The sequence below is a fragment of the Diadema antillarum genome, unplaced genomic scaffold, assembly GCF_040938485.1.
Source record: "Diadema antillarum isolate AM-2024a unplaced genomic scaffold, OU_Dant_1.0 seq00000881_RagTag, whole genome shotgun sequence".
Lineage (NCBI taxonomy): Eukaryota > Metazoa > Echinodermata > Echinoidea > Diadematoida > Diadematidae > Diadema > Diadema antillarum.
In genome coordinates this window covers 639142-652455 of record NW_027271745.1, presented here as the reverse complement: position 1 = coordinate 652455, position 13314 = coordinate 639142, and the positions used below count along the sequence as shown (strand labels likewise).

The window sequence follows — 13314 nt, the reverse complement described above, 5'->3', positions numbered from 1 at the left end:
CACCAGCTCGGTGTTCACTATTTAACACCGGACTTTTTGCAGTGTATATCTATCTTCGATTCAATCATAATCCATCCTTAAGAGCTTTGTTGGTAAGCGGAAATTATTTTCCCACTTTTCCAACCCGTCATCTCCCTGTCCTTCCATTCGAAACCAATCATTCAATGTTCTTCCTCTCTCTCTCTCTCTCTTTCTGTCTCTGTTTTCTCAGCTCTGTAATGTACACAAAAGTCGCATATTTGTGGCAATTAACGACCATCTCATATATCATTGGCAATATTGGTTGCAGATCATGATCAGCCATCAATGCAATTTGGGTAGAAGAGTGGTTGATAAAAAGTTGGTGTAATTACGTCAAGCTTTCACTTTGAGCCAATGTTAGCTCGACGGCCATATGACGTTCGGCAACGTTATGTTTCTGATGCTTGGCCTAGAACGCACGCGCATGACGATGGATTAACGTTGGTGCAACGTAGTATTCAAGATGAAAATAGCTGATATAACGTTGGTCTGACAAAATTTACCAACGTCGCTCCAACTTCAGGCTTTCAGTGTGGCGCCAATGTTTGTCCAACAGCCAAACTGATGTTGGGCCAACATCATGTTTTTTCAAGTTGGCCTACCCGATGAGCATAACGTTGGACTAACGTGAGGCTAACGAGGCATTACTTCACATTTTTGCTTGTATATTTCAAACGAATTCATAGAATAAAAGTACATTATTCATTTTTCTTGTTTGGTTGTCTATGCGTGAGTGCTACACAAATAACTCGGTGATCATGACTTCAAAAGCTAAATTTGGCGGTCGTGTCACTGTGATCCACATCACGTCAAAAGTACGTGTTCAGCACATGCGTTAGGTGTTAGGCATTAGTCTCACTGTCAATTTGCATCGAGACCGACGATGGAGCAAGCCAAGTTGAAACCCCTTATGTACGACCCGGACTACTACGCAAAGACTTTCCATGTTTTCGCCAAGCGATCCGCCAAGTTCCAGGTCCTAGCCAAATGGAGAGATACAGTTTTTCCTCAACATGTGGTTGAAAGGCTCGTAGAGCGCTTTCCCACAGACTCCACAATATCAATGCTGGGAATCGGCAGCGGCTCGGGTGAGAACTTTAACCTCCAGTTACTATGATCTTTCTCATGCAAGTTAGTTCTAAATGTGTTTGAAATATTCAGCTAAGCTTTCATTCAACGAAAAGCACGAACACATTGTCGTAATTTGTAATTTGTGAGAAAAATGGTGCACTCAATCATCGCTTTTTAAGCATATTCTACGTTCCTATACTTTTTTTTTTCTTACATTCTCTGCGACAACCAGAAGCTTGCTAAACTCCTATCCGACATGGCAAAAATCACGGCAGCTGGCAAATTCATTTAAGTGTTAAGTATATTCAGAAGCCCGCACATAAATTGAAATGCAATATACTCGGAGACAACCATTAATCAAAACCCGTAACCAAAACATCAGTATAGTACTGTATACTATAATATTTACAGTAATGGAAATTATGTGCTTCTGTAGTGTACATCTAACTTCCATAGAAAGTGAACTCTGTGCACTGTATTGATCTTTTGTGCCCCCTTTTTACAGAAACCAAGTAACTTTTAAAAAAAGAAACAGTGAGTTGAAGCACTGATATAGTAGCGCATATCATAAGCCTAACAGGAACAAAATAAGCAAAAGATACCTGAAAATTAGTCTTATAACCGTTATTGAGTGTTTATGTTTGTGTGTTTGCTTCTTTTGGGCCCTTCTCTCGTTCTTGGAGTAACCCAATCACACAGCAGGTTTCGTGAATTTTGCTCCATGCTCTTTCAAACTCTGGTTTCTCTTCTTTCTTTCTTTTTTCTAATCATTCTTCTATTTTTTTTTCATTGGTGTGTACTTAACAACGTGTTTTGTACACTCATACATTCACTCTCAGAATGGGATCTGTCTGTGTGTATTCATACGAGTGTGTATAAGGCACATTAGAAGATCACATGCCGCGTCGAAATCGCGGCGTCGCCGTTCATCAGCCCTCGTGGCGGTGCTTAAAAAGACCGTTGATACGCAGGCCGGGTACTCCAGTGTATTGTCACGACCGTTGATCACACCACACCTCTCTTCACCGTACACCACCAGTCAGAACATGCGAAGCATGCCGTCCCCAGTCATTCACGGGATTTACATGCAATGATTCAATGCAGGCCAATGATCACCATTTATGCCATGTACTAAATCATTCAATCGTCACAATCAGCTCTCTATGCATAAAACAAATTCCTGTAGATTTATATATTCGGATTACTACTGGGGAATCTCTGCTTCATTCGCTTGCCCTTGCCCATCAGCAATCTCCCAACGTGAGGCGACAGCAAACCACCAACCCGTTACACTAGTCTGCCCCCTCTTAAGAATCAAGTCCTCCTCGAGTGCACTGTTTAAAGCAAACGTGCATCAACTGATGACCCTCCTTATTGTACAATTGCAGCAAAAACGTTATTGTCTTTACCAATTTATCACAAGTTTGGTGAACAAAAAATATACAAACCACCAACTTTTTAATATGATATGTAACATCGAGTAATTTTCACGATAACAATCTCTTAGAGCAAAGTGCATCAGGAAAGATCCTACGAAGTAGCAACTCCTAGCAGTAGCACCTTGAGGAGAAATAGATCTCACCTGAGAGAGATGCCAAATGGAACCAAGCCAATAGTTCTAAAACAAGAACATTTCGAAGACGACGGCAGGAGTGAAGAAAGGAAAAAAACGTCAAAACAGAAGACAAGGACAATCTGATAGGAAATCAGACACTACCCGGTACATAACGCGATATGGACGTGAAGCCAGTCCCCCATCGCGGTAATAAGAATAATACCATGCTGGATGGTAAACTAGCAGCATTGCCAGTGTAAATAATAGTTCTTGTAAATGTATTTGTCGACAGTTGATTTAAAAGATATATGTTCATTCATTATGTTTACTGTCATTATATTTCCTTAATGCAAATCATTTGTGTAACCAAGTGATACGTACATCGTTTTATTTCTCAAGACAATATTTGAAATTTAAGTTAGGAACCATAATGATTATAATTATGCTGCATTATCAAAATGTTTACTGCATGCTATATTTTTATACATGTATAACTGTTAATCACACTTGTGCAGTGAAACTATGATGTAGTTGTTCACTAAAAAGACAAGCATATAGATTGTTACCTGTGTTTATGATAATCTGAGTACAAACTCAAAGGCTAAATTGCTATGTTTGTATAGTATTTCGTATAAATATAATTGTTCCTGCCTTATATTTCTAAAGCTGTCATTAAGACGTACGTAAAGTTATTACCCACGCCGATGAAAATCGGCAGGGGGTTATGTTAAGGGTTCCGTATGTTTGTTTGTTACCCACGCCGATGAAAATCGGCAGGGGGTTATGTAAAGGGTTCCGTATGTTTGTTTGTTTGTTTGTTTGTTTGTTTGTTTGTTTTTTTGTTTTTTTGTTTTTTTGTTTGTTTGTTTGTTTGTGTACAAGATAACAAGAGAACGGGTAAACGGATTTGCACGAAATGTTCAGGGAATGTTTGGATAATGACAGGAAAGAATCGATTAGATTTTGGTGATAATCGGTTGACCCTTGCAAATTCTGTGTGACCTTGAAGTTTTGACCCCATGGTATAGTGACCATTCCGAAAATTTCCCGTTTCTCACTTTGCGATTTTCCGCTACCATACGAAGACATAAACTCCCCAACGATCCGACTTCGCTGCTCAAATGTTCGTAAGAATTCGTAAGAATTCCGAAATTTACGTTTAGGCCTATTTGAGGGACTATGTCCTTCTAGATTTATGAAAGTTCGTTCTCCGTCATCACAAACTGGCCCGTATTTTGATGATTTTTCAAATTAACATTGATTGTTTTTTTCGTTGGAGGAGCATTTTGCTCGGTCGCAGTCACACTGCACGATATGCGTGCTCAATGTCAATGCGTGTGCAAGGCCGCTGAAAATGCATCGCGCTCTACACTGTTGGTGCAAAATTGCACATGGGACGTTGCGGCGCTCGTTGGTGGCCGAATACTGGTGCAGTAGACATTTGCATTCAACCCTTGCATTGAATAATTCCCGTAGATACTAATCATAGGGGTAATTGCCTAGGGGGTACGTAAATTTTGTTTTTCTTTTTTGCTTTTGTGGATACCATCAAATATCGTACACTCATACGACCTTTGATATTTGATGATTTTTCAAATTAACATTGATTGTTTTTTTCGTTGGAGGAGCATTTTGCTCGGTCGCAGTCACACTGCACGATATGCGTGCTCAATGTCAATGCGTGTGCAAGGCCGCTGAAAATGCATCGCGCTCTACACTGTTGGTGCAAAATTGCACCGGGGACGTTGCGGCGCTCGTTGGTGGCCGAATACTGGTGCAGTAGACATTTGCATTCAACCCTTGCATTGAATAATTCCCGTAGACACTAATCATAGGGGTAATTGCCTAGGGGGTACGTAAATTTTGTTTTTCTTTTTTGCTTTTGTGGATACCATCAAAGATCGTACACTCATACGACCTTTGATATTTGATGATTTTTCAAATTAACATTGATTGTTTTTTTCGTTGGAGGAGCATTTTGCTCGGTCGCAGTCACACTGCACGATATGCGTGCTCAATGTCAATGCGTGTGCAAGGCCGCTGAAAATGCATCGCGCTCTACACTGTTGGTGCAAAATTGCACCGGGGACGTTGCGGCGCTCGTTGGTGGCCGAATACTGGTGCAGTAGACATTTGCATTCAACCCTTGCATTGAATAATTCCCGTAGACACTAATCATAGGGGTAATTGCCTAGGGGGGTACGTAAATTTTGTTTTTCTTTTGCGCTTTTGTGGATACCATCAAAGATCGTACACTCATACGACCTTTGATATCATCACACTCTCGGCTTGCTATAATCAAAATATCCCGCAAGAAAACGGCGTATTTCTCGATTTTTAGCGCTTTTTCCGCGACCCGTCGCGTAGACAATACTCTTACTAAACTGGACTTAATTCGCGCGCGCTTGGAAAAGTTCCGATTCTGCACTTTTGACGGTGGAATTTGGGATTTTCGATGGATTTTTGGAGGAGACTTAAGGACTTTCCTGTACGTGAATGAGTGTTAATACCGTATGTGTAATTATGTGATTTGCGTGTGATGTGACTGTAGAACCAAAGATCGTACACTTCAGTGTACGATCTTTGGTAGAACTCACTGGCTGGTGATAAAGCACACTGGCAATTAAGTGGCCGAATTCTGGTAGATGACCGAATGCACATTATGTTTACCCCGACTTTGTACTTAGGCGTGGGTCTGCCGCCTTTGACGGCCCCTCTCTAGTTTGTTTGTTTGTTTGTTTGTTTGTTTGTTTTTTTGTTTGTTTGTTTGTTTGTTACCCACGCCGATGAAAATCGGCAGGGGGTTATGTAAAGGGTTCCGTATGTTTGTTTGTTTGTTTGTTTGTTTGTTTGTTTGTTTGTGTACAAGATAACAAGAGAACGGGTAAACGGATTTGCACGAAATGTTCAGGGAATGTTTGGATAATGACAGGAAAGAATCGATTAGATTTTGGTGATAATCGGTTGACCCTTGCAAATTCTGTGTGACCTTGAAGTTTTGACCCCATGGTATAGTGACCATTCCGAAAATTTCCCGTTTCTCACTTTGCGATTTTCCGCTACCATACGAAGACATAAACTCCCCAACGATCCGACTTCGCTGCTCAAATGTTCGTAAGAATTCCGAAATTTACGTTTAGGCCTATTTGAGGGACTATGTCCTTCTAGATTTATGAAACTTCGTTCTCCGTCATCACAAACTGGCCCGTATTTTGATGATTTTTCAAATTAACATTGATTGTTTTTTTCGTTGGAGGAGCATTTTGCTCGGTCGCAGTCACACTGCACGATATGCGTGCTCAATGTCAATGCGTGTGCAAGGCCGCTGAAAATGCATCGCGCTCTACACTGTTGGTGCAAAATTGCACCGGGGACGTTGCGGCGCTCGTTGGTGGCCGAATACTGGTGCAGTAGACATTTGCATTCAACCCTTTCATTGAATAATTCCCGTAGACACTAATCATAGGGGTAATTGCCTAGGGGGTACGTAAATTTTGTTTTTCTTTTTTGCTTTTGTGGATACCATCAAAGATCGTACACTCATACGACCTTTGATATCATCACACTCTCGGCTTGATATAATCAAAATATCCCGCAAGAAAACGGCGTATTTCTCGATTTTTAGCGCTTTTTCCGCGACCCGTCGCGTAGACAATACTCTTAAAACTGGACTTAATTCGCGCGCGCTTGGAAAAGTTCCGATTCTGCACTTTTGACGGTGGAATTTGGGATTTTCGATGGATTTTTGGAGGAGACTTAAGGACTTTCCTGTACGTGAATGAGTGTTAATACCGTATGTGTAATTATGTGATTTGCGTGTGATGTGACTGTAGAACCAAAGATCGTACACTTCAGTGTACGATCTTTGGTAGAACTCAGTGGCTGGTGATAAAGCACACTGGCAATTAAGTGGCCGAATTCTGGTAGATGACCGAATGCACATTATGTTTACCCCGACTTTGTACTTAGGCGTGGGTCTGCCGCCTTTGACGGCCCCTCTCTAGTTTGTTTGTTTGTTTGTTTGTTTGTTTGTTTGTTTGTGTACAAGATAACAAGAGAACGGGTAAACGGATTTGCACGAAATGTTCAGGGAATGTTTGGATAATGACAGGAAAGAATCGATTAGATTTTGGTGATAATCGGTTGACCCTTGCAAATTCTGTGTGACCTTGAAGTTTTGACCCCATGGTATAGTGACCATTCCGAAAATTTCCCGTTTCTCACTTTGCGATTTTCCGCTACCATACGAACACATAAACTCCCCAACGATCCGACTTCGCTGCTCAAATGTTCGTAAGAATTCCGAAATTTACGTTTAGGCCTATTTGAGGGACTATGTCCTTCTAGATTTATGAAAGTTCGTTCTCCGTCATCACAAACTGGCCCGTATTTTGATGATTTTTCAAACTAACATTGATTGTTTTTTTCGTTGGAGGAGCATTTTGCTCGGTCGCAGTCACACTGCACGATATGCGTGCTCAATGTCAATGCGTGTGCAAGGCCGCTGAAAATGCATCGCGCTCTACACTGTTGGTGCAAAATTGCACCAGGGACGTTGCGGCGCTCGTTGGTGGCCGAATACTGGTGCAGTAGACATTTGCATTCAACCCTTGCATTGAATAATTCCCGTAGACACTAATCATAGGGGTAATTGCCTAGGGGGTACGTAAATTTTGTTTTTCTTTTTTGCTTTTGTGGATACCATCAAAGATCGTACACTCATACGACCTTTGATATTTGATGATTTTTCAAATTAACATTGATTGTTTTTTTCGTTGGAGGAGCATTTTGCTCGGTCGCAGTCACACTGCACGATATGCGTGCTCAATGTCAATGCGTGTGCAAGGCCGCTGAAAATGCATCGCGCTCTACACTGTTGGTGCAAAATTGCACCGGGGACGTTGCGGCGCTCGTTGGTGGCCGAATACTGGTGCAGTAGACATTTGCATTCAACCCTTGCATTGAATAATTCCCGTAGACACTAATCATAGGGGTAATTGCCTAGTGGGTACGTAAATTTTGTTTTTCTTTTTTGCTTTTGTGGATACCATCAAAGATCGTACACTCATACGACCTTTGATATCATCACACTCTCGGCTTGCTATAATCAAAATATCCCGCAAGAAAACGGCGTATTTCTCGATTTTTAGCGCTTTTTCCGCGACCCGTCGCGTAGACAATACTCTTAAAACTGGACTTAATTCGCGCGCGCTTGGAAAAGTTCCGATTCTGCACTTTTGACGGTGGAATTTGGGATTTTCGATGGATTTTTGGAGGAGACTTAAAGACTTTCCTGTACGTGAATGAGTGTTAATACCGTATGTGTAATGATGTGATTTGCGTGTGATGTGACTGTAGAACCAAAGATCGTACACTTCAGTGTACGATCTTTGGTAGAACTCACTGGCTGGTGATAAAGCACACTGGCAATTAAGTGGCCGAATTCTGGTAGATGACCGAATGCACATTATGTTTACCCCGACTTTGTACTTAGGCGTGGGTCTGCCGCCTTTGACGGCCCCTCTCTAGTTGTAAATATGCTAGTGTTAAACTGCATGCATTTCTGACAATTAATTTAAATAGGTTTTTAAGATTCAAGATTCAAATTTGTCTTCACTTCCATCAAATAAGAAATTCTATACAATGCATATGTACAGGATATTTGTAATAATTGCAGAATGTTATTTTACAGTGTACATATCTAAATTATGAAAATGAGTGACAGATAAAAAAAACAACAACGCAGTTATATCTTTGTTAATATATACATAAAGCGTATAATACAAGTTAACTATGGATGGGGATGGAAATGGAGGGTCAGAAGCAAAGCTTGTACGATATGGGACCCTCAAAAAATACACAAGACAGCAATACAAAACAAGATAAAACGAACCGATGTCAACTCACATGAAATCAATATACTTGGGAAGGGGAAAAAAAGGAAAAAAGAGAAAAAAGATTGTTGATTTATTCGTCTTATCTTTCGATGCGAGATATGTCGAGATTTGTTCAGAATATATATCATACATCATAAATGTAAAATCTGTATCGTACTGATGAAAGGAGTTTTTGAGTCGTTACATTAATGACACCAGCTGTTTCATGTAGAACAGATTTCATGTACCTGCCTGTTTATAAAATGTCTAATTCAACGTCTCTATGCAGGTCTCACACAAGATTTTTACATTTTCAGTATTCTGTGTCAGAGATTCACATTCATAATAATTGGAGGATCAATGTGAACAACGTGCCCATACAGTATTATGTAGTTAAAATATATTCGCCATTATATCTTTTCAGAAGGAGGGGGTGTTGTATCCTGAGCGCGCTACATTTATCGCACGTATTCTATTGTTGAGTGATACGGTCAGTGTTTGTACTTGTGAATAAAAGTTGTTACAAATTAATCTTTAAACGACTTTTTTTTAATAATTACGCAGTAACCGCTGCATGCTGTAAGGATGAGAACCAACACTTGCTGTCGGGCGAAAGTTCGGTGGTCTAGTGGAGATGACGCCTGTCCGGTGATCAGGAGGTCGTGGGTTCGAATCCCGCTCGAGTATTATGTACGCCCATGATTTTTTTTTTTTTTTTTGTCATGGCTACTACTAAAACACTGATCAATTCAGTGCTTATTTACGTCAATGCAGGGCAATTTGTCAATCGGTTGCAGTGAAAGCATCTCGACGGAAGAATTTCATGAATTTGAATAATACATTACGCAGTACCCGCTGCATGCTGTAAGGATTAAAACCAACACTTGCTGTCGGGCGAAAGCTCGGTGGTCTAGTGGAGATGACGCCTGTCCGGTGATCAGGAGGTCGTGGGTTCGAATCCCGCTCGAGTATGTACACCCATGATTTTTTTTTTTTTTTATCATGGCTACTACTAAAACACTGATCAATTCAGTGCTTACTCACGTCGATGCAGGGCAATTTGTCAATCAGTTGCAACTTTTTGTTTTGTTCAGCATTGAATCTGTCCACTATTACAACATGGTAGACGGCCAGGGGACTCTATCTAAATAAACGGAAGGTCCCCCCCCCCCCCCCCCCGCTCGCTGAGTTAGTATAAAAAAAAAAATGTCTTTTTTTTCGTCTGACATGTCCTCCGGAAGTCCTCCTGTGGTCCTCCTAGACAGTGGGACTCTAAACAGGGTATCATACAAAATTAAAGTTTTCATGCCTTGTTTTTGTCCAGCGTGTTTCCGCAGGGTGGCGGTTTACAGGGCTCCTGACAAAAGTGCGGGAATCCGGCTATAGCACGTCTTGTGTGGATACGTTTGTCTTTCTTCCTAAGTTTGTTTTTCTTTTTGAGTGTTCTGAATAATATCTTGCTTTCACAGTTTTGTTTAGTTTCCTATACCAACATCAATCACGTGACATATCTAACAATCCTATTTAGGAGAGATGGATAGCCAAATGGCCGCCAAGATCCGAGATTGTTTCCAGTCCGTTCGAAACGTCGTGATCGAACCCGCTGCCAGCCAGCTTGATATGTATCGTGAGCTGATTGCCAACGGAAAGGAAGGATTCGCCGGGATCGACTTCGATCTTCGCCAGGAGACGCTAGAGGTTTATCGACAGAAGCAGAGTGAAATGGGAGTGCATCCGAAGTACCACTTCATCAGTGCCATTCACTCACTTTACTACGTGGACGATTTGAACGATACTATTCGATATCTACACGACTGTCTGGAGGAGGGTGGAATCCTGTTGGTCATTGCTCTGGCAGGTAAAAACGCGGAGGAACATAAGATAGCCATTTAGAATGCATTGGATAGATAGATTAACAGATGAACTGACTGAGAGAGAGAGGTACATAGATATAACGCCATTATGTGATGAGTAGGCCACAAATATTTGCATCCCAAACTGACGTAAAGGTAGCGAGGTAGAAAATAGCACAAAAGATGCGTAATTGTACATGTTCTTCATGTTATTAACGTAAAATCTCATGAAATATAAATGAAAAAAAATAACTATCTGTATCTAAAACAGAATGTTGAACATGAATAAATCTTTGCTCAAGTTATGCAATTATAGTGCATGTATCAATGTTAAACAATGCATTTTCTCATGTGTGTGTAATTTGAAGGCCCTACCACTTTCAGCAGGACTCCTAGAAACGATTTCGACCCAAACATACACGTAATCACCACTACAGGTGCCTGTGATTCAATTTCTCTACGTAGGTGTGAATAACCGTTTCCGTCGTTTTGAATGAATATTGATTTTCTGCATATAATCTATTTCAATTGCTGTAAATTGGCTTACACTGTTATAGATTCGAGTGGGTTGTGGCAACTGTGGCAACGCTACTCCCATTTCCAGGATGGTAACAGCAAAATGTGTAGGCAGAACCTGCGCGACGCCTTCACCGCCAACGCCATCCCGTTCACAGTCGTGAGACAGGAGTCGCGTGTTGATGTCACCAGCTGCTTCGATCCCGAGTCCGACGAGGGCAACCTCCTGGTTGATTTCCTTTCTCATGTCTGCGACTTCCGCGGCTGTGCGGCCCCGGAGCTCTGTCGGGAAGTCCTGAATTACATGGGTTCCGCTGAGTGCTCAGAGAGGAAAGGAGACGGCACCGTGCTTTTCGACAATGACTGGAACGCCTTTATTGCGCAGAAGGGGACAGGGCATATCTAAAGTCACTATTTTTGTTGTTCTGAAGTGGGGGTTCTTGTTTGCCTTTAAAGGGGGAATCCAGACGAAATATTAGTTAGTCTGATAAGAGAGAATAAAATCTTGTACGAGTACAACGGTAACATTTTGATTGAAATCGGGTGAAAAATAAGGAAGTTACGACATTTTAATATTTCACTATTTATTTTTTCAGGAAACAGTTCTTTAACGGTCAAATGAACATGCAAAAGGCAAAGTGAGCATGTTATCCCCTCACAACTTGCGATATAGTTGGTACATAAAATTTTGAAATTTCCATTTCTTTTTTTCATTCAAACGCAATTATGCCCGGGGCTCAAATCCTGGTATATCCAACTGATCACTATTCTAAAGCTATTCAACAAGAAATAACATCATGTCTCAGACCTCGATGACAGAGACATAGAATTTTTGTCATTTTTCCTGCACAATCAATGGAAAATTGTGAGGTTATGACATAGCTCACTCATTTGCGTATTATTATCACCACTGTACACAATGATGTCGACTCAGCTGGTAGCATGTTAGTTTAATAAGTGTATATCTTTTACGGGGCTTGAAATACCATAACACTTTTGTATCAGCACTATCGGGTTCTTTTTTCGTTGTTATCGTTATTAATATAATGATAATGATAATAATTGATATTTTTAGAGCGCCTTTTCCACTGGACACAAAGCGCTATGAGATGTCATCTCTGGTCGCCATAGAAGTTCAAATATATACGAATTACCAGGCAGCGACAGTACGAGTCCAGTGCATACAAACAATAGGCATCAAATTTTGTTAGAATTAGTGATCAAGTGTTGGTGATGATTTCAGAAGAAGAGGGAGCCTATCCCAGTAGATGACAAGGCTGCATCGCTAGCTTTAGTTTGTTGGAGCATGGATGAGTGAATAACTGAGATGAAGAAAAACGACTGCGCCTAGAGTGAAAATGTCGTAGCAGACACTCCCCAATGTACTGCTTTGTAAACCAAAATTCGAGAAGTTTGAAGGATGTCCTCGACTTGACTGCATGGCAGCCAGTGGAGTTGACGCATGAGAGAGAGTGGTACGAGTGTACACATGAATATTGTGTTGAATAGCACAAATTGATTGCACTGACACAGTTCGTGTGTCGCCTCACCAAGGTTTTCAATGTTATACAAATACTATCTTGAATATGCGTATCCAAGCAGAGCCATGGTATCCATAAAGCGTTTTATGGAATTCTTGCCAGGCGTGGCGACATCTTATGAGAAGGGCACCTTTACGAAATAAGCCAAAGGAAAGTCGGTGATTGGAACAGTGTATCGGAGTGCAAGGATTTGGAAATGGTAAATGTTACCGATTTTCAAATGAGGTGTTCGACCGCCCAAAGATGAATCGATGAATCGATTTTTCACGTTTTCTTAATTTTTCAGTCAAGGAAGAGTAACGTTCGATGGGAGATTACAAATTCCAATCATATTGCAGGTACCTTGTAAGTTGGAATTTTATTCTGCACCAAATGATTAATCGGAATGCATGTCAGTTAAGCATATAATCTTTTATAGAGTACGAAAAGACTACTCTTTTTTTTCTTCTTCTTCTTTTACCCTGTCTTTTCAACTATATAGAAACAAATGGCAATGATATTTGCACGCGTTTGCAGTGTAAGATAACCCTATGATACTTTGTTTCGTTTTTCTAATAGGCAATTAGTAATAAGACTATGTAGCTCATAAGTAACTTGCCTTTTCACTTCACGCCGGAGAATCATTCGATGTTCATGCAGATATGCATACATTGCATAATATGTTGTTTTGAGGGGCGGGGTTGATGAAAATATCATCTGTACTATTGAAGGAAATCGAAGATGGGATTTTAAAAATGAGTTCAGTAATCCACCAGTAACCTAACATGATAATCTTCATCAAAAATCACATCGTCATTGATGGACATAATCTGATAATAGAATTCAAATGTCGAATTCCCATACGAGCAATAGTCATGCCCTTCTACGTCTGATTTTTATCG

General features: G+C 40.7%; 1 protein-coding gene across 1 annotated transcript; it reads left to right on the top strand.

Moving 5' to 3' along the window:
* Positions 1 to 904: 904 nt before the first annotated feature.
* LOC139740779 (histamine N-methyltransferase-like) lies at positions 905 to 11298 on the top strand. The gene is made up of 3 exons (XM_071651353.1): positions 905 to 1109; positions 10052 to 10381; positions 10934 to 11298. The coding sequence occupies exons 1-3, from the start codon at positions 905 to 907 to the stop codon at positions 11296 to 11298; spliced, it is 900 nt and encodes a 299-aa protein (XP_071507454.1).
* Positions 11299 to 13314: the final 2016 nt, after the last annotated feature.